General features: G+C 38.5%; 1 protein-coding gene across 2 annotated transcripts in view; it reads right to left on the bottom strand.

Annotated features, from left to right (window-relative positions):
• ANO10 (anoctamin 10) overlaps window positions 1-27,216 on the bottom strand; it is a 254,858-nt gene that overhangs the window by 176,903 nt on the left and 50,739 nt on the right. For both annotated transcript variants that reach the window (XM_019023785.3, XM_019023786.3), the window contains exons 8-11: window positions 21,318-21,392; window positions 16,880-17,062; window positions 10,941-11,132; window positions 5,070-5,198 (exon numbers count right to left, since the gene is read on the bottom strand). In XM_019023785.3, the coding sequence (XP_018879330.1) occupies window positions 5,070-5,198; window positions 10,941-11,132; window positions 16,880-17,062; window positions 21,318-21,392 (579 nt within the window). The remainder of the gene's footprint in view (window positions 1-5,069; window positions 5,199-10,940; window positions 11,133-16,879; window positions 17,063-21,317; window positions 21,393-27,216) is intronic.

Here is a 27,216-nt window from a genome sequence, read left to right on the forward strand (position 1 = left end):
CGTCTCTACTAAAAATACAAATATTAGCCAAGCGTGGTGGTGTGCACCTGTAATCCCAGCTACTCAGGAGGCTGAGCCATGAGAATTGCTTGAACCCAGGAGGCAGAGGAGGCAGTGAGCCAAGATTGTGCCACTGCACTCCAGCCTGGGTGACAGAGCAAGACTCTGTCTGAAATAAAAAAAAAAAAAAAAAAAAAAGAAGAAGAATCAGAAACCTGCGTAAAAAATAAAGTGACCTGGCTTTGGAAATGTGATCCAGAAAAGCAATAGAAACTACCAATTCATCCCATTTTAAATTTTGAGAACATTAACACTCAACATCAACTTTATAAAATTGTTACATTTTCTAAGTCGTGTTTGTTCTGTTAACAAATTCTAATCATGTAAATGTATCTAGATATTTATTTGGTTAACTAATTTGGAGAAAAAAGCATCTTAAATTGCTTTTTCCATCAAGACGTTAAAAATTTATGAGAATTTTTATATATTTATAGATTATGGCATTTTTTGAGTTAGTAAAATTTCTGCTCTTATAGGGGCCATGAATAAACATATGAAAGTATAGCATGCTGTTAATTTAATATGCTACTAGCGAAACTTTTTTAAATCAATAAGAACACTATGTAGACTCCAGTAAAAAATTCTATTTTAACGTTAATGTTAAGATTTAATTTCCTTATTTGAAAAGATTTTCAGATAAAAGAGAAAAATCTTATAAACAGAAACATGTTAATTGACCCAATGATGGTTTTTTTTTTAATTTTTTTATTTTTTTAGACAGAGTCTCGCTCTGTCGCCCAGGCTGGAGCGCAGTGGTGCAACCTCGGCTTACCACAACCTCTGCCTCAAGCGATTCCCCTGCCTCAGTCTCCCGAGTAGCTGGGATTATAGGCACGCACCATCACGCCCGGCTAATTTTTGTATTTTTAGTACAGACGGGGTTTCATCATGTTGACCAGGCTGGTCTCGAACTCCTGACCTCAGGTGATCTGCCCACCTCGGCCTCCTAAAGTGCTGAGATTACAGGCATGAGCCACCGTGCCCGACCCCACTGATAGTTTTGATGAACATTCTGTAACATTCTTTTTTTCCAGCTTTATAGAGGTATAACGTACAAATAAAAATTGAAATATATTTAAGTTATACAACATATTTTGAAATATGTATATCCTGTGAAATGATTAGCAAAATTAATCTAATTATCATATCTATCACCTCACATAGTTACCTTGTAAAATTCAGAATTAGAATTTTAACATGATTTTACAAACTGAATGGTAGCAAACCAAAAATTTGTATTTTCTATTCTATTTGTAAATGTTACACTTTTTGGATTCATTACAAGACCAGATGGCATTCAGCTGAGGTCTCAGCAACACTAGAATAGCATTGGTAAATTTCTAATTTTTTGGCTATTTTAAACAGCTTGAGCTTGGTTTTGTCCTGACACACAAAATTTTCTATTGAGAAACCAAAGCTAGGGCCCTCTCAAATGTATGAAAGTCAATAAGGTATAAACAAAACAAATATTCAAATACACACTGTGGCAGAAAGAGAGGACCCATCTGTGCCAATATAATCCAACTTCTGATCGATAGTTAACATTTTAAAATATCATAAAATAAATAGCCATAGCTTACTGCAAGCACATTGACATAAATACACACTGAAACAGCCAAAACAATCTTGAAAAAGAAGAACAAAGTTAGTAGTCTCACACCTCCTGATTTCAAAACATACTACAAAGCTATGGAAATCAAGAGTATGGTACTGGCATAAAAACAGAAACACTGACCAATGGAATAAAGAGCCCAGAAATAAACTCTGTATACACAGTCAAATGATTTTGCAAACTTTGCATATACAGTCAAATGATTTTCAACAAGGGTGCCAAGACTACGCATTAGGGAAAAGACAATCTTTTCAACAAACGGTGCTGGGAAAACTGGACATCCACATGTAAAAGAAATACAAGTTATAAAAACAACCAAATGAAAATTATAGAACTGAAAAATGCAGTAGTAGAAATTTTTTTAAAAAAACACCTCAGTATATGGGCTCAATAGTAGTGTGGACATATAGAAGATGTTGAAACAGTGAACTTGAAAATACATCAACAGAATTCACCTAATGTGAATAACAGAAAACAGGCTGACAAAAATTGAACAGAGCCTTAAGGACCTGTGGGAAAATACAAAAGACCCAAGATTCATATGAAAATCCCAGGAGAAGAGAGAGAGTGGGGCTGAAAGAGTACTTGAAGAAATAACGGCTATAAAGTTCCTTAATTTCGTTAAAGACACAAACCCACAGATCTAAGAAGCTGAGCACGCCCCAAATGGAATAAACCCCCAAAAAGCTACACTAAGGCCCATTATGATTAAACTTTCAAAAATTAAAGATACAGGGGAAAAAATCTTAAAAGCAGCCAGAGAAAAAAGGATCCATTAACTACAGGTGAACACCAATTGGAATGATATATTTCTCATCTGAGACCATTGAGACTAGAAGGAAATACCAAAATGTTTTTCATATGCCGAAAGAAAAACACTATCATCCATGAATTCTATGTCCAGCAAAACTATACTTAAGAATGAAAGAGAAAAAAAGTTTTCAGATGAAGAAAAAATTAAGAGAATTTGTTGCTAGCAGACTGACCCTTTAAAAATTGGCTAACGAAAGTTATTACAACAGAAAGGAAACTGCATTTGTTTCTCAGGGTTGCCAGAACAAAGTTATCACAAACTATTATAGATGGCTTAAAACAGCAGGACTGTATTGTCTCATAGTCTGGAGGCTAGAAGTCCAAAATCAAGATGTTGGCAGGGCTATGATCCCCCTGAAACCTGTAGGGAGCCTTCTTTGATGCTACCTGGCTTCTTCCTAGCCTTCCTTGATGCTTCTTACTTTGCCAGTTTAGACAATGACAATTAAAACAGCTGTTTTTATACAATGTGAAGAGACAATAAATAAATAAATAAGAGGAGGCAGAATAGTTAGAACCTAGAGGGTAACAGCCAAGTATCCCTAGAATGTGCAGATTAAGTGAATCCGTGAGGATTAGACTAGCAAAACCATCCTGTAACACGAGACTAGCCACCTGCAGAACAGTATTTATAGGCCAGTAAGTCTCCCGAATTAAGCAAGAAGAACCAGGCCCTCAATATGTGATTAAGGTATCACTAAATACAAAAGAAAGCAGTAGGCTAATCAATGGTAATATATTGAGCCAGCCAGGAATCTAGAGAAAGTGAGGGCAAAAATCAAGATGTAGACCGTAATGAGCTCATCCAGCATTGCTCAGAAGCTAGCGATGGACACGAAGAGCTGGCTCATGAGAGAGCTCTGCTCTGTGTGGAGGTAGGGATGGTTTTCAGGTTTTCTACGTATTTCAGGATATTACACCACTCCTGCTCTTGTTCTAAATTTACCAAGAAATCTTCTAATAACCAATCCACCTTCACTTTAACATCCACTGTTACGGTATTGGTAAAGTATCTTTTTATTGTAAATTAACCACCTGGCTTTCTGGTCAATCCCTTGTAAGTTTCATGAGTTTTAAGTTTCAGTCAGTCCCAAAAGCCTTTAATTAACTCTGAGTATACTGGCAAAGACAAATTTTTAGATCTGTGAAGTTAAGTGCCATATTCTAAATCAAGAAGGCACACTACAAGCCTAGCCAGCTGGTCTCTCCCTGTCAAAGGTAACTCTGTCTTGTTTTCTCACTTCCACAGGTCATAAATCAGCCTTGCAAATAGCTCTCCAAAATTCTATTCAACTTACAAAATTCAAAATAGACCTACTTGTATCTGTCAGGGCCATTTTCTTTTCCCTCCCACTCACTGCTGTCTAAAATCATTCTCCAAAATGCATATTCCACATATAGCATCTATCATGAACACAGATTCCTACCAAATACAATAAGAGCCAAAAAGAGCAAAGCAGAATATATTTCTTTAGCCAACACTGGAAATGTGCAAGTTCATGATTTCCTTTCCTCTGGTCAGCCCTGAGTCCTAAGGCCTTAAGTATATGAAACACCATTCAGGATCCTCCTAAGTTCTGCTTTTATAGAGTTCCATAACTGTTCTGTTTTTAAAATATCTAAAAATGAAAGGTGGTTACAATATTCTTGACAACTATAATTACAAGCAACAAAAAAATTCCTACAAATTATTCCATTTACATTTGGTTAGTGCTTAATTTCCAAGATGTTACAGGGATCCATATTCTGAAACACGATAAAAGAAAAACCTAAAAAGAGCACAGACAGCCTACTTGGGCTTTGCATGTGAAATTATCTATCGTCCTACAAATTACATTTTGAAGTTTGAGAGTGTTTCACAATGAATTTCACACCTGTAGCAAATGAGACTTAAGTCATTATCAAAAAGTGTTTTTAGGATTTGCTTAAGAAAGTAGAACTGTCTTTTCTCTAAAGTAGACTAAAAATACATATTAAATGTACGGAATTTGATTTTGAATAGGATTTTTTTTTTTTAAGGGACAGTGTCTCGCTCTGTTGCCCAGGCTGGAGTGCAATGGTGCCATCATAGCTCACTGTAATCTTGAACTCTAGGGCTCAGTCAATCCTCCTGCCTCAGCCTCCCAAATAGCTAGGACTACAAGAATGAACCAACACATCAGGTACCAAATTACATCAGGTAATTTTTAAATTTTTTGTGGAGACAGGGTCTTATGTTACCCAGGTCTTGAACTCCTGGCCTTATGTCATCCTTCTGCCTTGGCTTGGGTGCTGGGATTACAGACATGAGCCACGGCACCTGATCCTCAAATAGGATTTACCTACTTAGCACTGGGCAGGCCAGCACAATAGTGGAAAAGTCACTTCCTGTTTGCATTGTGGTGACAGTTTTTCATACTTGGGCAATAACCATGAATACACAGCCTGAATCCTCATGGCTTCTATTACTTGAACCGTTTTTGCTTTCTTACCAGTAAATCCATATTGCTCAATTGTCAGTCATGGACAGCCCGAGACAGCACTGCTTTGGAATAGAGAAACGTAATATGGATACTGCTTAAAAGAAGTTTAAATCTTTACTTACCTCCACTGCTACTACAATCAAAATGAGGTCTGCTTTTGATTCTGGAAAGACTGCATTCACTTGTGGTGACATTCCAATCAGCGCACAGTTAGTGACCACAGATATAACACTCATCGTTTCAAAAGCCAACTAAAAGAAAAAAGAATGGAAATTAAAAATTGCAATGACTGCTTCCATATTTCCTCATCCTTTCTCATGTTATCTAAAAATCAAGGAAAATGTCTTACCCTAGTTCTAAACATTCCAAGTACATTTTAAATTTTTTTCTCTGTCATGGTATGATTTTTTTAGCTGAAAAAAAAGCCATACTGTTAGGCAGTATTTTAGATACTTTTGGCATGAATATCCCAAAGCAGTATGTTCTATCTTCCTAATTGGAGGCAGCCCTGGACCTGAATTGGGAATACTGTTAAAGTTACTCTACTCACATCTAAGGGGAATCTAAAGTAGGGCTGCCAGGGAAAAATGTTTCACATTAAAAAACAGGTAAGATTTCAAACAGAACTTATGTTGTGAAACCATCCTTCTACTTTGACATCACACACCACATCTGACTCAGCTATAACCAGCTTTATAATCAAGGCACCAGTGATAAATGGTGATCCTTTCCTAGCATCATTTAGCAAATCAAATGTAGAACTTTAGAAAAATATAGATGCTAGGCCCCACTGAGACCTACTAGACAAACTGGTCCAGCATTCCCTGAAGGAGACTTTGGTGCATACTGCCAAGGACGGATGGAGAAATGTTGTGACCATTGCTCTTTTTTTCTTTAATATAAAGCATATGGTGATCACTACTTAATAATTTACCCATTAATTTCAAGAAACACAAGTACTATTAGAAACATTAATTTTAAAAGAAGCAAAACAAAAGATGACCGAATCCAAACTTAATATGAATACATTTTGTCCCATGGAGAACTTCTGCCATCTTACAATTTAGAAATCTTTGTGTATTCTGATTATTTTTCCACAGTTTTCTTCATAAGAAATCTAAGACTGTCTTTACTTTAGTTTAAAATTTCTATTTATTTACTTTTGATTATATTCTCATGGCTTAAAAATAAAAAATTTTAAGTACATAGTGAAGAGTGTCTTTTTCCCTTGTCCCCTTTTCTTCCACTTCCCAGCTCCCATTCTCTCTAGAAGACAACCACTATTTGCAATTTCTTATGTATTCTTCCAGACACTTTGTATGCAAAATAAGCATATTGAATATATACACTCTTTCCTACTCCCTTTTCAGCATACTACATACTGTCAGGCCCCTTGCTTTAGTCATTTAAAGTGTCTTGAGGGACTTTCTGTGTCAATACTAAAAGAGCTCCCTCATTCTTTGCCACACTGCTTCAGCATTTTATTACATGGACATATCAGAATTTATGTAACCATTTTCTTATTGGTGGGCATTTAGTTGCTATTACAAACAGTGCTACAATTGGTGATCTTATAAGTACATCATTTAACAAATGTGGAATTAGGCTAAATTCTGGAAAGTGAAATGGCTGAGTCAAAGGGGACATGCATTTGTAATTTTGATAGATAAATACGAAGCTGCACTCCATGGGTTGACCAGCTCATGCTTCCACCAGCAGCATATGACAGTGCCTGGCTTCCTGAACTTGCAATATGTTTGTAACTAAACTTTCAGGTTTTTTTTTAAAATCACCTATATTGAGTTATAATTTACATACAATAAACTGCATGCATTTAAGGTATATACTTCATTACATTTTGATAGGTGTATTTACCTGTGAAACCACCACCACCACAAACAAGACACAGGACATTTCCATTTCCCCCAAAAGATTCCTCATGACCTTGCAATCCAGCCCTCTCTTTACACCTGGGTCCAAAGAAAATATGATCTGCTTTTTGTCATATAGATTTGTTTGCATATTCCAAAATCAGATATAACCAAAACCATACAATATACATTCTTTTGTGTCTGCTTCTTTCACTCAGCATAATGATTCAGTGATTGATCCGTGTTTTATGTATCACTATTTCATTCCTTTTTTACTGAGCAGTGTTCCATTTCATAAATATGTCAAAATTTTTGTTATCCGTTTACCTACTGGTGGCAAGTTGGGTTGTTTCCAGTTTGGGGTTACTGTGAATAAAGTTGCTATGAACATTCCTGTGCAGTCTTTGTATGAACATATCCATTCATTTCTCCTGGTTATCTATTAATATTTCTCCTTTCAGTTCAAGCTTTTTTTCCCACATATTTTGAAACTCTGTTCTTTGGTACATATACATTTAAGATTGCTATGTCTTCCTGGTAATTTGACACTTTTATCATCATAAAATGGTCCTCTCTGGCAATTTTTGCTCAGATGTCTACTTTATCTGATACTAATATAGTCATTCCTTCTTTCTTTTGATTAATATTTCCATATATATCTTTTTCTATTCTTTTACTTTAAACCTACCTAAATCATATTTGACTTGAGATTCTTAGAGACAGCATATACTTCAGTCATGTGTTTTAATCCACTCACCCAATCTCTGTCTTTAATTGTTGTTTGACCATTTACAGGTAATGTAGTTATTGATATGTTAGGATGTACGGCTGGTCATTTCCTTGTTTTCTGTTTGTTCCCTGTTTTTCGTTTCTCTGCTTTCTTTTTCCTGTCTTACTGTGGTTTACTTGAACATTTTTTAGAATTCCATTTTGGTTTATCTATAATGTTCCTGAGTATATCTTGTGTAATGTTTTTAGTGGTTGCTCTAGGTATTATATATCCGTAACTTATCACATTCTACTTGTGTCCTCATTTATCAGTTTGAGTGAAGCACAGAAACCTTACCTCCCTCTACCATCTGTTATTTATAATATACTTGTCTTGATATAGGGGAAAGAATCAGACAGTGTATCTCGTCTACATAGGTTGGGTGTAGTGGCTCATGCCTGTAATCCTAGCACTTTGGAAGGCCAAGGTGGTAGGATCATTTGAGGCCAGAAGTTTAAGACCATCCTGGTCAACATAGTGGGAGCCCATGCCTACAAAAAATAAAAAAATAAAAAAATTTTTTTTCTACATATATTTAGAATCCATTGGACAGTATTATAAGTTTTGCTTCAACCATCAACCATAACATAGAAAACTCAATAAGAGAAGAAAAGTCTATTTTGTTTACTAATATTTTTGGTTACCATGTTTTTTCTTCTACAGGTTCCCAGATTTCTTCTTTCATAATTCCTTAGTTAAGAAAACTTCCTATAGCTATTCTCTTAGGATAGGTCTACTGGCAACAAATTCTCTTAGTTCACCCGCATCTGAAAGTGTCTTGCTTTTTCCTTCATTTCTGAAAAATATTATCTCTGGAGATATATATATATATGTATGTATGTATATGTGTATATTTTATATATATACACACACTATTTTCTTTTTGAGATGGAGCTTTGCTCTTGTCACCCAGGCTGGAGTGGAATGGCGCAATCTCAGCACACTGCAACCCCTGCCTCCCAGGTTCAAGCAATTCTCCTGCCTCAGCCTCTCAAGTAGCTGGGATTACAGGCACCCGCAACCACACCCAGCTAATTTTTGTATTTTTGGTAGAGATGGGGTTTCACCATGTTGGTCAGGCTAGTCTCAAACTTCTGACCTCAGGTGATCCACCTGCCTCAGCCTCCCAAAGTGCTGGGATTACAGGCATGAGCCGCTGCACCCAGCCAGGATTCTATATTGACAATACTTTAAGGACCTGAAAAATATTTTGCCACTTTCTTCTGGCCTCCATAGCTTCCAATAAGAAACTGCCTGTCATTCTAATTGTTTTTCCCCTATAGGTAAGATGTTATTTCTCTTTTGATGCTCTTGAAATGCTGTCTTTAGCTTTCAAGTGTTTACGATGTGTGTTGGCAAGGATTTCTTTGGTTTATCTTGTTTGGGGTTCACAATGCTTCTTGAATCTGCAGTTTTGGGTCTGTTGCCACATTTAAAAAGTTCTTAACCGTTATTTATTCAAGTACTTTTTGGGCCCCTCCCTCTTTCTTCTCTCCTTCTGTAACTCCAGTAACATGAATGTTAGCTCTTTTTTATACCCACACAGGTCCCTGAGGTTATGTTTGTGCTTACAGAATATTTTCTCTCTGTTGTTCAGACTGGATAATTTCTCTCTTTTTTTTTTTTTTTTTTGAGATGGAGTCTCACACTGTTGCTCAGGCTGGAGTGCAGTGGCGCAATCCAGCTCACTTCAACTTCTGCCTCCCAGGTTCAAGTGATTCTCCTGCCTCAGCCTCCCAAGTAGCTGGGATTATAAGTGCCCACCACCACGCCCAGCTAATTTTTTGTATTTTTAGTAGAGATGGGGTTTCACCATGTTGGCCAGGCTGGTCTCGAACTCCTGACCTCGTGATCTGCCTGCCTTGGCCTCCCAAAGTGCTGGGATTACAGGAGTGAGCCACAGCACCCAGCTGATAATTTCTTTTATTCTATTTTCCAGTTTCTGATTCTTTCCTCTATCCCTTCCATTCTGCTGTTGCACTCATTCAGTGAGCTTTTTATTTCAATTATGGTATTTGTCATTTCTAAAATATCAATGTGATTCTCTTTTATATCTTCCATCTCTTTGCTGAGATATCCTAATTCTGTTTTTTCATTTGTTTCAGATATGGTCATAATTACTCATTGAAACTTTTATATAAGGCTGTTTTAAAATCTCTGTCCAATATTTCTAACCTGTGTCATCTTGGTAGTGGCATCTGCTGACTGTCTTTTCTCATTAAGCTTGATTTCTTCCTGGTTCTTTCTATGATGAGTCATTTTTCTTTTTTTTTTTTTCTTTTTTTGAGATGGAGTGTCACTCTGTCACCCAGGCTGGAGTGTAATGATATGGTCTCAGCTCACTGCAACCTCTGCCTCTCGGCTTCAAGTGATTCTTCTGCCTCAGCCTCCTGAGTAGCTGGGATTACAGGTGCCCAGCAGCATGCCTGGCTAATTTTTGTATTTTTAGTAGAGATAGGGTTTCACCATGTTGGCCAGGCTGGTCTCGCAACTCCTGACCTCAGGTAATCCGCCTGCCTCAACCTCCCAAAGTGCTGGGATTACAGGTGTGAGCCACCATACCCGGTCTGATCAGTGATTTTTTAAATAGAAACCTGGACATGTTAGGAGAGATAAGATTCTATATCTTATTTAAACCTTCTGTTTTAGTTGATTTCTCTGACACCATTCCAGCAAGGGAAGAGGGGATAATGCCTTATTACTACCAGGTAGAGGTATAAGTCCAGGTTCGCCATGTAGAAACCACTGGCATCCAGGGGGGATTCCTCATTATTGCTGGGCAAGGATGGGTGCTCTGGCTTCCCACTAGACCTCTACTGATTCTTCCTTCAGGGAGAGAAGGACAGGTGCCTCATATATGTTCCCATGTGGCCTCCACTGTGCAGGGTTGTGGTGAAACTCCTTATATTCCACTAGGCTTCCTCTGAGACCACCCCAGGACTAGAAAACTAGACTAGCAAAAACTAAAAAAGGAGTCTCATTACTGCCAGATAGGAGCAGAAGTCTAGGCTCCCCATGTGGCTTCCACTGACACTGTAGCAGAGAGGGTCTCATTAATACTGGCTGAGATGAAGTCTTAGCTGGCTACTTTCCCAGAAGATTGTCAGAGTTTCACATCTAAAAGGGGTCTTAGAAATTATATTTATCTCCCCTAACCCCCAATTTTAAAAACAAGAAAAGTGAAGCTAGACAAAGTTAATGGTTATCCAAGGCCATACAGCTAGTTTGTAGCAAAACAAACAAATTCAGTTTTCCTAAATCTCTCTGTAGGGCTTACTTTTTTATTTTTTTCCCTGTCATAACACCTCGTATTTTTATTTTTTAAAGGAATAATTTTTTTCTCAAACAATTACCTGCCACACACCAATATTGGCTGAAGGTTCTGAGAATGGACGTTTGAAGACCCTGCACATTTTTAAGGCATCTGAATTGACTTCAGTGAAGTTATTTAACACAGCAAAGGCAGCTGCTAATGGGTAAACACAGGAGAAAAGGCTCACATAACCAAACTGCAGGAATAACTCCAAGTAATCATCAAAGGTGCCCTGAAAATATAAACAAGCATGCATTATTTTAATATCATACAATAGGAATATCCTTTTGCAATACTAATCAAAGCTGTGGCCTCTAACTATTCAAAAAAACCTCAAAGAGTTTCCCCACCATACACCAGTGTTTCTCCAACTTCTGACACCCTCAGGCTTCATGATCATCCCACACACATGCAATAATAATTTCAGTTTAAGAAAAGTATTCATCACAATATTTTAAAGCAATCATAAGCATTAATATTTTTAAATTAATAAACATTATTATTATTGCATCTCTGAATCAGTCTTTCACTAAGATATGCATATTAGGCTCAGTATTAGTGTAAGTCAGAGTCCACTTCCAGTCAGTTTTTCTTATTTTATATTTTACTAAATAGAAAATCTCAAACACAACAATAGGGTATTGGGAATGGCAAAAGGTGCTTCTTCCAGATGTTCTGGATATCTGAATCAAGTATGAACCCACCGATTCTGAGTCTCACTGGCTATTTTCGAGGTTCACCAGAAAGTAACACTAAACACATAAACCTCAGAACTGGCAGGTTAAATGCTCGGCTTGGGATTCAAGGGCGAGCAGTTTCTAAATAACTTGGTTGGTTGCATTTGGCTCTAGATGGTATGTTCTCATGTTGTGTTGCAGCATGTAGTTATGGTTCTTAAACATACCCAGTGACATTGCATCAATCTCTTTCTCTGAAGGATGAAGAAATCAAGAGTTGGGAAAAGAGTAAAAATCTTAGCAATCAAGCCATTTTTACCACATTCAGTCTTAAGAAATCCTGATACCCTATGCTCAGCATTCAAAATTGCACTGTTTCAGGCTGTAAACATCAAGCCTATGCAGAGATGTGCAGGCAGTTTTTCTCAGGTGTGCTATTGGGAAGCCTCTGAAAATCATGCAAAGGCCTTCTTGGAGTTATTAGTGTATAGCACCAGGGGAGCCCTTTCCAAACACAGCAGCGTGCTCCACACTCTGTGTTTCCCCACACTCTGTGTTTCCATCTCTCGGGGTGATTCTGAGCGATGATAGCTACACGTTAACATTGTATCAGCACCTTTTACACTTCTGAGTGCTTTTGAGCCAAGAAATTTAGCAAACCAAGGACATAATCCAACAGCAAGAAGGAAAAAAAATGAAAATTTAACAAAGAAAACACATACACACACTAAGAATATATTAACCAAGACACAATCTACCCTATTCTCTCTTTTTGTTGGACCATGCTATCAACACTCAGCTGAGAAGTTTTAAACTGATCAAATGTTATTTACTAAAAGCACGGAACAAACATAACACACAATGGTGAGAAGATAAAAAAATCAGAAATAAGATAAAGATTCCTGTGATAATTACTTCTATTCAAATTGTATTGAACATACCAGTAAGCCTAGTAGATTATAAAAAGGGTAAAAACTGAAGGAAGAAAGAAAATGGTCATTATTTATAGCTCAAATTACTGTCTATGTAGAAAATCCAACAAAATCTATAGAAAATGTTTTGGAAATAACAGGAGAGTTCAGCAAAATTGTGGGTAAAAGATATAAAAATTAACAGCATTCCCATATGCCAGCAACAAACAATTAGAAATTGTATTTTTAAAGAGATACTATTTATAAAAAGGAAAAGGAAAGTTTCAAAAGTATTGACCCACAGATAATTTATTCATTATAAAATGAAGGAAAAAAAAAACACTGTGCAATCTGCCTTTTACCAAGCCAACCGAATGATCAAACAAGGTGACCCCACAAAATGAGCAACCAGACGTCAACACATCCTGATGGGGTACAATGGTGGTATACTTCCAAAATAATTTCACTCAAATCTTATGAGAAATAAGATCAAACAATAGATTTACAAAAGCCAATTCCTTGAAAAACGGCAAGGAGGTTGTTCTAGAGCTGTAGTTTTCAAGCTTTTTTGGTCTTAAGGAGCCCTAAACTCTTAAAAATTATTGAGGACATTAAAGACATTTTGTTTGGCCAGGCGCAGTGGCTCATGCCTGCAATCCCAGCACTTTGGGAGGCCGAGGCGGGTGGATCACGAGGTCAGGAGATTGAGACCATCCTGGCTAACATGGTGAAAACCTGTCTCTACTAAAAATACAAGAAATTAGCCGGGCATGGTGGCAGGCACCTGTAGTCCCAGCTATTCGGGAGGCTGAGGCAGGAGAATGGTATAAACCTGGGAGGCGGAGCTTGCAGTGAGCCAAGATCACATCACTGCACTCCAGCCTGGGCAACAGAGCGAGACTCTGTCTCAAAAAAAAAAAAAAAAAAAAGACGTTTTGTTTATGTGAGTTTATCTAGTTGATGTTTTGATGCTTACCATATTATTAATTAAAACTGAGAAATTAGGCCAGGCATGGTGGCTCATCCCAACACTTTGGGAGGCCAAGGTGGGAGAACTGCTTAAATCCAGGAGTTCAAGACCAGCCTGGGCAACACAGTGAGAGCCCATCTCTACAAAAAATACAAAAATAAGCCAGGCATGATGGTACATGCCTGTAGTCCCAGCTACTCAGGAGGCTGAGGTAAAAGGATCGCTTGAGCCTGGGAGGTTGAGGTTGCAGTGAGCCACTATTGCCACCACTGCCCTCCAACCTGTGTGACAAAGTGAGACCCTGTCTCACCAGAAAAAAAAAAAAAAAGCTGAGAAATTTTAAAGATCTTCCATTAATACATTTAAATAATAACATATTAACATAAATGTCTTTTGAAAAATAATTACATTTCAAAAACTGTTAATGTAGACTGGCACTTTTTACATTTCTGGCAAACCTCTGTAATGTATCATTTAGTAGAAGGCAGTTTATTTACTGTGCAGCAATATGATGTTCTACTTGGAATAGTCGTCATGAAAATTCAGCCTCACCCAGCTATGCAGTTGGATACGAGTGGGCAGTTCACAGGAAAAGGACAGCAGAGGACAGTGAAGGTCTAGGAAGCAACACAGCCTTAGTCCTGGGCTGGTGGAACAGCAGTCAGGAGACCCAGGGGATTACCATGGGTGGGAATATTACAGAGAATTTCTTTTTATATATTGACTCTATCCTGCATTTTCTAAGTTTTCTACAGTGAGTGAGAAAGTATTACTTTTATAGTAATGTTTTTAAAGTTTCGGCCAAATTGCTTTTTCCCAAAGCTTGGCAACATTATTTTAGACTCACATATAACAGTCAGGATGAGCTTACAGAAAATACAGTTCTAAATTCATTGATTTCAATTAGGAGAAAAATGAACCCAGAAGAAAGGATTCATGCATAGGAAACAATCATCTAGAATAAATGTGATCCAAAAGTATCCCCGCCTCCAAATACATGGAGAGAACTGAAATGGCAAATATCCAACATCACTCCAGTGGAGACAGTGAAAAAGAAACCTGTAAGAGATCAGGAGTGGGAAATGGCCAGATCACGCAGAACCCTGCAGGTCCAAAAAGGAGTGGCACTGTAAACCCTAGAGTTCAGTCACAGACCCAGAGCCTGAGAGAGAAATCAATATATTATTTCCTTTACTTCACATCAGAGAGCCTGTGGTATATAACAGAGAGATTCTGAATTGGGAAGGCAAGGTCTTGAACCTTCTTTCTGATTTAGTCACCAAATAATTAATGGCATAGAGCTTCATTTGCTTATTTTTGACATGGGAATAGCCATGCCTCCCTCACCGTCCTTCATAAAGGTTTTGTCAGATACCTTGAAATGTCAAAAGAGGTAAGATCTGAGATTTTGGCAGTGTCACATCACTGGCATACAGTTCTTAGATAAATTAGAATTGCTCAGATGAGGACTGTACTAAAAACCATTCACTGAGCCATGGGTAAAGCAGGAGAAACCCGTCTTGAGAAGATTATGAATCGTGTTTTGGGTACTTCAGGACATAATGTTGTTTGCCCAAACAATTTCAGAGAAAAAGAACAGCTGAAAGCAGATTCTAATTGATTATAGAAAGAGCAGTAGGAAACTAAAGACAACAATATGGAGAATTATTGCAGAAAACTGTGAGGGGAAGGAAAGACAGGACAAAAACAGCAGAAGATGTGAAGAATTTGCTTAGTTCAAAATAGGCAAGTTGCTGACTTGGTGGAGCAGTTAGGAGGAGAAGAAGTAGATACAAGAGTACCAGGTGATGGCTGGTGACAGAAGGCCTCCAAAGATGAGGGGGGATGGAATGAGAGTACAGGGGATGGACTGCTGGTGCAGTTTCTATAAGACAGTGAAAAAAGGAAAAGAAATGTGGCCGAGAATACCACCCCCAAGCATAGGCAAGGAAAGGATCCTGACATAATGGGAACTTTTATCCCATAGTAAAATGACATAATTTAACTTTTATCCCATAGTAAGCTAGCACTCAACCAATCCAGAAAGGACAGCTCCACACTTGTGCCCACATGCTCCTTCTCTTTAATTCTTCCTCTGTGAGACAGAGTAGGTGTGTGTCTTTTCTCTATGCTTCATATATAAATATAAACAATGTTACTGTTCAAAGTTTACTATGTGTTTATACTTTGAATCATCTCCCTCAAACACAGCAATGACAGAAGGGGCTAGGATCTGTATCCTATGGGGAGGAGAACCAAGAGCACCCTCTCCCCTGGAGTGTAACTGGAACCAGGCTTGCTGAGCAAAACCAGGGGTTGGGACAATGCTCCCTGCCCTTCAAAGGAGGCTTTAAAAAAGCTACAACTGCTGCCTGGTAACTACAGCTATGTCAACAGCATGCCACCTACTGGCTCTGTGACCAGATCAATAAAATCCTCATCACCACCACAAGATGGGAGCTCTGGGCTACAAACACCTGGTTCTGGATGAGGGGCTTGGAGGCTCAGTGGGGGCAACTGCAAAAAATAAGGCAGAAGTGAGCAGAGAGAAAAAGACAAAGTCCTACTCAACATGAACATACAAATTCCTAAGCACATGAGAAAAATTATGAAAGTCAGTCAAGACACTCAAAAATCAGGAGATAAACTCATTCAAGACGAAAAACAAGACTATGAAAGTTTCACAATAATGGGCTCTCAGTAAATGACCCACTGAAGGATCTATTTCACCAGAAAGAATACTGTAGCAACAAGGAAGGTGCAGGATGTTAAGAAACAATGGCCTAAAAAAAAAGTGAAATATAGAAACAGTGAATGTAGTCAGAGCTCAATAAAAGTTGGCTGAACACATAGATTTTATGAGCTAGATCTTTCAAATATTAAAAGTGTAAATCTCTAATGATCTGCTTGTAGTTCCTAAAAATAATTCAGAAAGTCTCTGTCTTAAAAGAACTGTTTTATATTTATACAATAGCACTAATGTAAACTCAAATTCAATCTTCAGATTGGCATTCCATTGTTCATCAATGAGTCTCTATCTTTTGTTTGTGCAGCCATCATTTTCCACGAGTTCGAAGTGTAAAGAGCGAGCAATGCTGCTGCCTCTTCAGGGACCATCTCTCCCGTTCTGTCATCTCTGGGGCAACTATTCTACCCTGCTCTCCGCAAAGCAAAGCAGTCACGTAATTCTCCAAATTCGCCCTTTGGTGTCATTAGGCGTAACTTTAGATTTCAGACAGCAGTGCTTCAATGCAAAGTTCTATCCTTTTCACTTTAAAGTGGTTCATGATGAGGAAACTGACTGGAAAGCACTTCTAGAATAGTCACATCTGAGATCATGAATGTATAACATTTGTTGAACTCAGTGCATGGCTATTATTTACTCTCAGTAAATGTTTAATTCAGCAATATTCCAACTTACCAAATAAGTTCCCATTTCTTTTTCCAGGATGACTTGTTCATATAATGTAGCATCAATGTCTGCCTTTAAAGCCTGCACCTTCCTCTTCACCCGCACACCATGCTTCCTTTGGAGCCAATAAGGAAGAAAAGATTCCATAATTTGGTTGAGGATCTGGGAGGTAATTAGGAGAGTGGCCAAGCTCTAAAGAGAAGCACACAAATCACATTTTGGGAATACAGCTTAATAAAACTATAGCATTTGTATAAATTATATATAAATTAAACTATAGTATTTATAGCATAAATACAATTATGCAACAAATAAAATGGAATCTTCAATAAATAGCACACTATTGTGTTATAAAAACTAGTATTAGAAAAGCTAAGTGTTAGAATGGTGTTTCTAATTTATGGTTTTTCACATGAAAGACCAAGATTAAAAGATAAATAAGATTATAATACAAATAATGTTATAATAAGAAACAAACTGGTCAATTAAACAGTCCCAACACAAGGAAATAATAAATGTTTGAGAAGATGGATATGTTAACTACCCTGATCTGATTGTGATACATTTTATGTATTAAAACATCACCAAGTACTTCATGAATATGTACAATTATTTGTCAATTCTACAACTTTAAAAAAAGAATCATTACAAAAATGAATTAACTTGCAATTGTGTTCTTCGACATTTCATCCTGACTGCAACATATAAATCTAAATGATGTTGCCAACTCTGGAAAAAAAGTTTGGCTAAATTCTTTTTTAAAGAATTTAAATTATACCACTAATACATACCCTCACTACAAAAAAAAACAGAAAAAAAATTAATCCACATATTTACAGTCAACTGATTTTCTATAAAGGCACTAAGAATGTATATTGAGGCAGGGTGCAGTGGCTCATGCCTGTAATCCCAGTACTTTGAGAGGCCAAGGCGGGCAGATCACCTGAGATGGAAAGTTTGAGGCCGGGCACAGTGGCTCACACCTGTAATCCCAGCACTTTGGGAGGCCGAGGCGGGCAGATCACGAGGTCAGGAGATCGAGACCATCCTGGCTAACACGGTGAAATCTCGTCTCTACTAAAAATACAAAAAATTAGCCGGGCGTGGTGGCACGTGCCTGTAGTCCCAGCTACTCAGGAAGCTGAGGCAGGAGAATGGCGTGAACCCAGGAGGCGGAGCTTGCAGTAACTTGTGCAGTGGAGTCACTGCACTCCAGCCTGGGCGGCAGAACGAGGCTCCGTCTCAAACAAAAAAAAAAAAAAGAAGAAGTTTGAGACCAGCCTGGCCAACATGGTGAAACCCCATCTCTACTAAAAATACAAAAATTAGCCAGGCGTGGTGGCACACATCTGTAATCCCAGCTACTTGGGAGGCTGAGGTACAAGAAATGCTTGAACCTAGGAGGTAGAGGCTGCAGTGGGCCAAGGTTGTGCCACTGCACTCCAGCCTGGGCAACAGAGTGAGACTCCATCTAAAAAAAAAAAAAGAAGAAGAATGTATATTGGAGAAAAAACACCCTCTTCAATAAATGGTGCTGGGAAAACCAGGTATCTATATGCAGAAGAATGAAACTAGACCCCTCTCTATCACCACAAACAAAAGTCAACTCAAAATGGATTAAAGATCTAAACATAAGACCCGAAACTATAAAACTACTAGAAGAAAACATAGGGGAAATACTACAGGACATTGGTCTAAGCAAAGGTCCCACCATTTTATGGCTAGGACCTAAAAAGCACAGGCAACAAAACCAAAAATAGACAACTGTGACTATATTAAAGAAAAAAGTTTCTGCACAGCAAAGGAAACAACACAGTGAAGAGACAATCTGTTGAATGGGAGAAAAGATCTGCAGACTATTCATCTGACAAGGAACTAATACCTAGAATACCAGAATATACAAGGAACTCAAACAATAGCAAAAATACAAATAATCCCATTAAAGTAGGCAAAAGACATGAACAGACATTTCTCTAAAGAAGACATTTACATAGCCACAGGTATAAGAAAAAATACTCAACACCACTCATCATCAGGGAAATGCAAATCAAAGCCACAATGAGATATCATCCTACTCCAAATAGAATTGCTATTATTAAAAAGACCCAAAAAATCCAGATGCTGACAAGAATGTGCAACAAAGGGAACTCTTATACACTGTTGTTGGTAGAAATGGAAATTAATACAGACATTATATAAAAGAGTATGGCGAGAGTTTTTTTTTTTTTTTTTGAGACATCTAAAAAAAAAACTGAAAATAGAACAACCATAGAATCCAGCATTCTGACTATTGGGTATTTATCCAAAGGAAAAGAAATGAGCATATCTAACGGACACCTGCACCCCCATGTTTACTGCAGCACTATTTGTAACAATAAAGAAACAGAATCAACCCCAGTGTCTATCAACAGATGAATAGATAAGGAAAATGTGGTATATATACACAATGGAATACTAGTTGGCCATAAAAAAGACTGAAATTCTGTCAATTGCAGCAACACGGATGGAACTGGAGGTCATTATGTTAAGTGAAATAAGCTGGGCACAGAAAGACAAATATCACAGGCTCCCACTCACACTTGGGAGCTAAAAAAGTTGATCTCATAGAGATAGAGTGGGACGACGGTTACCAGAGGCTGGGTGGGTGTGTGTTGGGGAGAGGAGGATAAAGAGAAGCTGATCGAGAGGTACAAACATACAATTAGAGAGAAGAAATAAGCTCTAACATATGAGAGCAGAGTAGGGTGATTATGGTTAACAATAATGTATTGTATGCTCCCAACATATAGAAATGATAAATACTCGAGATGATAGATACTCTAAATACCTTGATTGATCATTACACATTTTTTTTTTGAGACACGGTCTCACTTTGCAGTGCAGTGGCGTGATCACAGTTCACTGCAGCCTGGAGCTCCCAGGCTCAGACGATCCTCCCACCTCAGTCTCCCAGGTAGCTGAGACTACAGGCATGTGCTACCACACCCAGCTAACTTTTTGTATATTTGGTAGAGACAGGATTTTGCCATGTTGCCCAGGTTGGTCTTGAACTCCTGGGCTCAAGCAATCTGCCTGCCTCAGCCTCCTAAAGTGCTGGGATTACAGGTATGAGCCATTACGCCCGGCCTTCATTACACATTTTATGAATGTAACAAAACAGCATATGTACCCCATAAAAATGTACAACTATGTATGTATTATTAAAAAAAAAATAGAAAAAAAGAGCCACCCATAATTACACAACCATGACAAAACCACTGCTACCTCTTGGGATATTTCTTTCCAATCATATATAAAAATAAAACTATAATTATCCTATATGGATACACTTTGTTTACTGCTTTTCTTACTTAATATGTTTGAGCATTTTTCCCGTATCATTAAAAATTCTTTTTTACTTGGCCTGTACACTGCTGTTGAATTAAGTATTACTCCCAATTTTGGCTATTATAATGCTGGTGCTTGGATATCTATGTACATGAATCTTTGGTCCTCTCTGAAGATTTACTAGGGATGAGTTAAGTTTCTTGGCAAAGCTATCAAGAGAGCTGGTTTCCAGACATGTATCAATCTCCACTTTTCTCAGATAGATATGAATGTTTCCATCACACCCCACCTTTGCTGGTATTACAACTGTTTTTTTAAGCGGTCCTCCTCCATTCCCCTATCTTCTGCTAAGTAAAGGAGACTCTCTAAAGCAGAAGAAATGAGAAGTCACATCCAACTAATACACTATTACATGGGACCACTGTTACATGTACATCCAACTCATCAATTCCAAATGTACTACTTTAAACTTTCTCTATTTTGAAAAATAATTTTTAACAAGTGGAGTCTAGCCTTTGAGACTGGTCACCAACAATCTCAGAATATTAAAACTGGGAAAAAACAGCCATTTACTTATAACTGGTTCAAATATAAAAAGGAGAATTTAGAAATCAATAATTTGTTCTTAATTTATTATTCATTGGTATTATGTGATCCAGAAATGACAACACACCAAAATAAATGTCAGACACTTTAGAAAAGATACAGCACTGCATAGGATCCACTGGTCTCTAAAGTTTAACAACTTATTAATTTAAAAATTAAATTTGCAAGACCTAAGGTTACACCAATCATCCCCATCCAAGGCACACAAAACAGTTCAGTTAATGAATACTACATTTTTGCTGTTAGAGTTGCTTACAAGCTTTGAGGTGAACTATATAATTGATTTTACTGCCCTATACTTAATTTTTCAGGTTGGTTAGGTTCAACTCATTTCAGTTGAGCATAATACACAATGCAACTCCTAATAATTTTTTATTTAGAATTTGGCTTAAAAATATACAAAATTTAAAAGATTTTATTTGTAAAAATAATTTGAAGGCAATTACAGCATCTAAAGATAGAAAACCACCTCTATGACCTAAAAATTTGGTATTTTTCTGTTATTTATACTTACCTGGCGCAAAAGCTTCATATCTTTCAGGACAAAGGCAATGTAGAAGAGTGAGGCAAAGCAATTGAGAAAGTTGAACTGCCAAAAAAAAAAAAAAAAAGATAAGTGTTAAACACTGCTTTAGAGTACTTTATTACAACTGTAATGTAGCATTTAAAAATGTAATGGGAGCGGGGAGGAGCCAAGATGGCCGAATAGGAACAGCTCCAGTCTACAGCTCCCAGCCTGAGCAACGCAGAAGACGGGTGATTTCTGCATTTCCATCTGAGGTACCGGGTTCATCTCACTAGGGAGTGCCAGACAGTGGGCGCAGATCAGTGGGTGCGTGCACCGTGCGCGAGCCGAAGCAGGGCAAGGCATTGCCTCACCTGGGAAGCGCAAGGGGTCAGGGAGTTCCCTTTCTGAGTCAAAGAAAGGGGTGAGGGACGGCACCTGGAAAATCCGGTCACTCCCACCCGAATACTGCGCTTTTCCGACGGGCTTAAAAAATGGCGCACCACGAGATTATATCCTACACCTGGCTCAGAGGGTCCTACGCCCACGGAGTCTCGCTGATTGCTAGCACAGCAGTCTGAGATCAAACTGCAAGGCGGCAGCGAGGCTGGGGGAGGGGCGCCCGCCATTGCCCAGGCTTGATTAGGTAAACAAAGCAGCCTGGAAGCTCGAACTGGGTGGAGCCCACCACAGCTGAAGGAGGCCTGCCTGCCTCTGTAGGCTCCACCTCTGGGGGCAGGGCACAGACAAACAGAAAGACAGCAGTAACCTCTGCAGACTTAAATGTCCCTGTCTGACAGCTTTGAAGAGAGCAGTGGTTCTCCCAGCACGCAGCTGGAGATCTGAGAACCGGCAGACTGCCTCCTCAAGTGGGTCCCTGACCCCTGACCCCTGACCCCTGACCCCTGAGCAGCCTAACTGGGAGGCACCCCCCAGCAGGGGCACACTGACACCTCACACGGCAGGGTATTCCAACAGACCTGCAGCTGACGGTCCTGTCTGTTAGAAGGAAAACTAACAAACAGAAAGGACATCCACACCAAAAACCCATCTGTACATCACCATCATCAAAGACCAAAAGTAGATAAAACCACAAAGATGGGGAAAAACCTGAACAGAAAAACCGGAAACTCTAAAAAGCAGAGCACTTCTCCTCCTCCAAAGGAATGCAGTTCCTCACCAGCAATGGAACAAAGCTGGATGGAGAATGACTTTGACGAGCTGAGAGAAGAAGGCTTCAGACGATCAAATTACTCTGAGCTACAGGAGGACATTCAAACCAAAGGCAAAGAAGTTGAAAACTTTGAAAAAAATTCAGAAGAATGTATAACTAGAATAACCAATACAGAGAAGTGCTTAAAGGAGCTGATGGAGCTGAAAACCAAGGCTCGAGAACTACGTGAAGAATGCAGAAGCCTCAGGAGCTGATGCGATCAACTGGAAGAAAGGGTATCAGCAATGGAAGATGAAATGAATGAAATGAAGCAAGAAGGGAAGTTTAGAGAAAAAAGAATAAAAAGAAATGAGCAAAGCCTCCAAGAAATATGGGACTATGTGAAAAGACCAAATCTACGTCTGATTGGTGTACCTAAAAGTGATGGGGAGAATGGAACCAAGTTGGAAAACACTGCAGGATATTATCCAGGAGAACTTCCCCAATCTAGCAAGGCAGGCCAACGTTCAGATTCAGGAAATACAAAGAACGCCACAAAGATACTCCTCGAGAAGAGCAACTCCAAGACACACAATTGTCAGATTCACCAAAGCTGATATGAAGGAAAAAATGTTACGGGCAGCCAGAGAGAAAGGTCGGGTTACCCTCAAAGGGAAGCCCATCAGACACTAACAGCAGATCTCTCAGCAGAAACTCTACAAGCCAGAAGAGAGTGGCAGCCAATATTCAACATTCTTAAAGAAAAGAATTTTCAGCCCAGAATTTCATATCCAGCCAAACTAAGCTTCATAAGCGAAGGAGAAATAAAATACTTTATAGACAAGCAAATGCTGAGAGATTTTGTCACCACCAGGCCTGCCTTACAAGAGCTCCTGAAGGAAGCGCTAAACATGGAAAGGAACAACCGGTACCAGCCGCTGCAAAATCATGCCAAAATGTAAAGACCATTGAGACTAGGAAGAAACTGCATCAACTAACGAGCAAACTAACCAGCTAACATCATAATGACAGGATCAAATTCACACATAACAATATTAACTTTAAATGTAAATGGACTAAATGCTCCAATTAAAAGACACAGACTGGCAAATTGGATAAAGAGTCAAGACCCATCAGTGTGCTGTATTCAGGAAACCCATCTCATGTGCAGAGACACCCATAGGCTCAAAATAAAAGGATGGAGGAAGATCTACCAAGCCAATGGAAAACAAAAAAAGGCAGGGGTTGCAATCCTAGTCTCTGATAAAACAGACTTTAAACCAACAAAGATCAGAAGAGACAAAGAAGGCCATTACATAATGGTAAAGGGATCAATTCAACAAGAAGAGCTAACTATCCTAAATATATATGCACCCAATACAGGAGCACCAAGATTCATAAAGCAAGTCCTGAGTGACCTACAAAGAGACTTAGACTCCCACACATTAATAATGGGAGACTTTAACACCCCACTGTCAACATTAGACAGATCAACGAGACAGAAAGTCAACAAGGATACCCAGGAATTGAACTCAGCTCTGCACCAAGCGAACCTAATAGACATCTACAGAACTCTCCACCCCAAATCAACAGAATATACATTTTTATCAGCACCACACCACACCTATTCCAAAATTGACCACATAGTTGGAAGTAAAGCACTCCTCAGCAAATGTAAAAGAACAGAAATTATAACAAACTATCTCTCAGACCACAGTGCAATCAAACTAGAACTCAGGATTAAGAATTTCACTCAAAACCGCTCAACTACATGGAAACTGAACAACCTGCTCCTGAATGACTACTGGGTACATAACGAAATGAAGGCAGAAATAACGATGTTCTTTGAAACCAACGAGAACAAAGACACAACATACCAGAATCTCTGGGACGCATTCAAAGCAGTGTGTAGAGGGAAATTTATACCACTAAATGCCCACAAGAGAAAGCAGGAAAGATCCAAAATGGACACCCTAACATCACAATTAAAAGAACTAGAAAAGCAAGAGCAAACACATTCAAAAGCTAGCAGAAGGCAAGAAATAACTAAAATCAGAGCAGAACTGAAGGAAATAGAGACACAAAAACCCTTCAAAAAATTAATGAATCCAGGAGCTGGTTTTTTGAAAGGATCAACAAAATTGATAGACCGTTAGCAAGACTAATAAAGAAAAAAAGAGAGAAGAATCAAACAGATGCAATAAAAAATGATAAAGGGGATATCACCACCGATCCCACAGAAATACAAACTACCATCAGAGAATACTACAAACACCTCTAAGCAAATAAACTAGAAAATCTAGAAGAAATGGATAAATTCCTCGACACATACACTCTCCCAAGACTAAACCAGGAAGAAGTTGAATCTCTGAATAGACCAATAACAGGCTCTGAAATTGTGGCAATAATCAATAGCTCACCAACCAAAAAGAGTCCAGGACCAGATGGATTCACAGCCGAATTCTACCAGAGGTACAAGCAGGAACTGGTACCATTCCTTCTGAAACTATTCCAATCAATAGAAAAAGAGGGAATCCTCCCTAACTCATTTTATGAGGCTAGCATCATTCTGATACCAAAGCCGGGCAGAGACACAACGAAAAAAGATAATTTTAGACCAATATCCTTGATGAACATTGATGCAAAAATCCTCAATAAAATACTGGCAAAACGAATCCAGCAGCACATCAAAAAGCTTATCCACCATGATCAAGTGGGCTTCATCCCTGGGATGCAAGGCTGGTTCAATATACGCAAATCAATAAATGTAATCCAGCATATAAACAGAGCCAAAGACAAAAACCACATGATTATCTCAATAGATGCAGAAAAAGCCTTTGACAAAATTCAGCAACCCTTCATGCTAAAAACTCTCAATAAATTAGGTATTGATGGGATGTATTTCAAAATAATAAGAGCTATCTATGACAAAACCACAGCCAATATCATACTGAATGGGCAAAAACTGGAAGCATTCCCTTTGAAAACTGGCACAAGACAGGGATGCCCTCTCTCACCACTCCTATTCAACATAGTGTTGGAAGTTCTGGCCAGGGCAATTAGGCAGGAGAAGGAAATAAAGGGTATTCAATTAGGAAAAGAAGAAGTCAAATTGTCCCTGTTTGCAGACGACATGATTGTATATCTAGAAAACCCCATTGTCTCAGCCCAAAATCTCCTTAAGCTGATAAGCAACTTCAGCAAAGTCTCAGGATACAAAATCAATGTACAAAAATCACAAGCATTCTTATACACCAATAACAGACAAACAGAGAGCCAAATCATGAGTGAACTCCCATTCACAATTGCTTCAAAGAGAATAAAATACCTAGGAATCCAACTTACAAGGGATGTGAAGGACCTCTTCAAGGAGAACTACAAACTACTGCTCAAGGAAATAAAAGAGGATACAAACAAATGGAAGAACATTCCATGCTCATGGGTAGGAAGAATCAATATCGTGAAAATGGCCATACTGCCCAAGGTAATTTACAGATTCAATGCCATCCCCATCAAGGTACCAATGACTTTCTTCACAGAATTGGAAAAAACTACTTTAAAGTTCATATGGAACCAAAAAAAGAGCCTGCATCGCCAAGGCAATCCTAAGCCAAAAAAACAAAGCTGGAGGCATCACACTACCTGACTTCAAACTATACTACAAGGCTAGAGTCACCAAAACAGCATGGTACTGGTACCAAAACAGAGATATAGATCAATGGAACAGAACAGAGCCCTCAGAAATAACGCCGCATATCTACAACTATCTGATCTTTGACAAACCTGACAAAAACAAGCAATGGGGAAAGGATTCCCTATTTAATAAATGGTGCTGGGAAAACTGGCTAGCCATATGTAGAAAGCTGAAACTGGATCCCTTCATTACACCTTATACAAAAATCAATTCAAGATGGATTAAAGACTTAAACGTTAGACCTAAAACCATAAAAACCCTAGAAGAAAACCTAGGCATTACCATTCAGGACATAGGCATGGGCAAGGACTTCATGTCTAAAACACCAAAAGCAATGGCAACAAAAGCCAAAATTGACAAATGGGATCTAATTAAACTAAAGAGCTTCTGCACAGCAAAAGAAACTACCATCAGAGTGAACAGGCAACCTACAAAATGGGAGAAAATTTTCGCAACCTACTTATCTGACAAAGGGCTAATATCCAGAATCTACAATGAACTCAAACAAATTTACAAGAAAAAAACAAACAACCCCATCAAAAAGTGGGCGAAGGACATGAACAGATACTTCTCAAAAGAAGACATTTATGCAGCCAAAAAACACATGAAAAAATGCTCATCATCACTGGCCATCAGAGAAATGCAAATCAAAACCAAAATGAGATACCATCTCACACCAGTTAGAATGGCAATCATTAAAAAGTCAGGAAACAACAGGTGCTGGAGAGGATGTGGAGAAATAGGAACACTTTTACACTGTTGGTGGGACTGTAAACTAGTCCAACCATTGTGGAAGTCAGTGTGGCGATTCCTCAGGGATCTAGAACTGGAAATACCATTTGACCCAGCCATCCCATTACTGGGTATATACCCAAAGGACTATAAATCATGCTGCTATAAAGACACATGCACACGTATGTTTATTGCGGCATTATTCACAATAGCAAAGACTTGGAACCAACCCAAATGTCCAACAATGATAGACTGGATTAAGAAAATGTGGCACATATACACCATGGAATACTATGCAGCCATAAAAAATGATGAGTTCATGTCCTTTG

This window comes from Gorilla gorilla, chromosome 2, assembly GCF_029281585.2.
Source record: "Gorilla gorilla gorilla isolate KB3781 chromosome 2, NHGRI_mGorGor1-v2.1_pri, whole genome shotgun sequence".
In the NCBI taxonomy this organism is placed as follows: domain Eukaryota; kingdom Metazoa; phylum Chordata; class Mammalia; order Primates; family Hominidae; genus Gorilla; species Gorilla gorilla.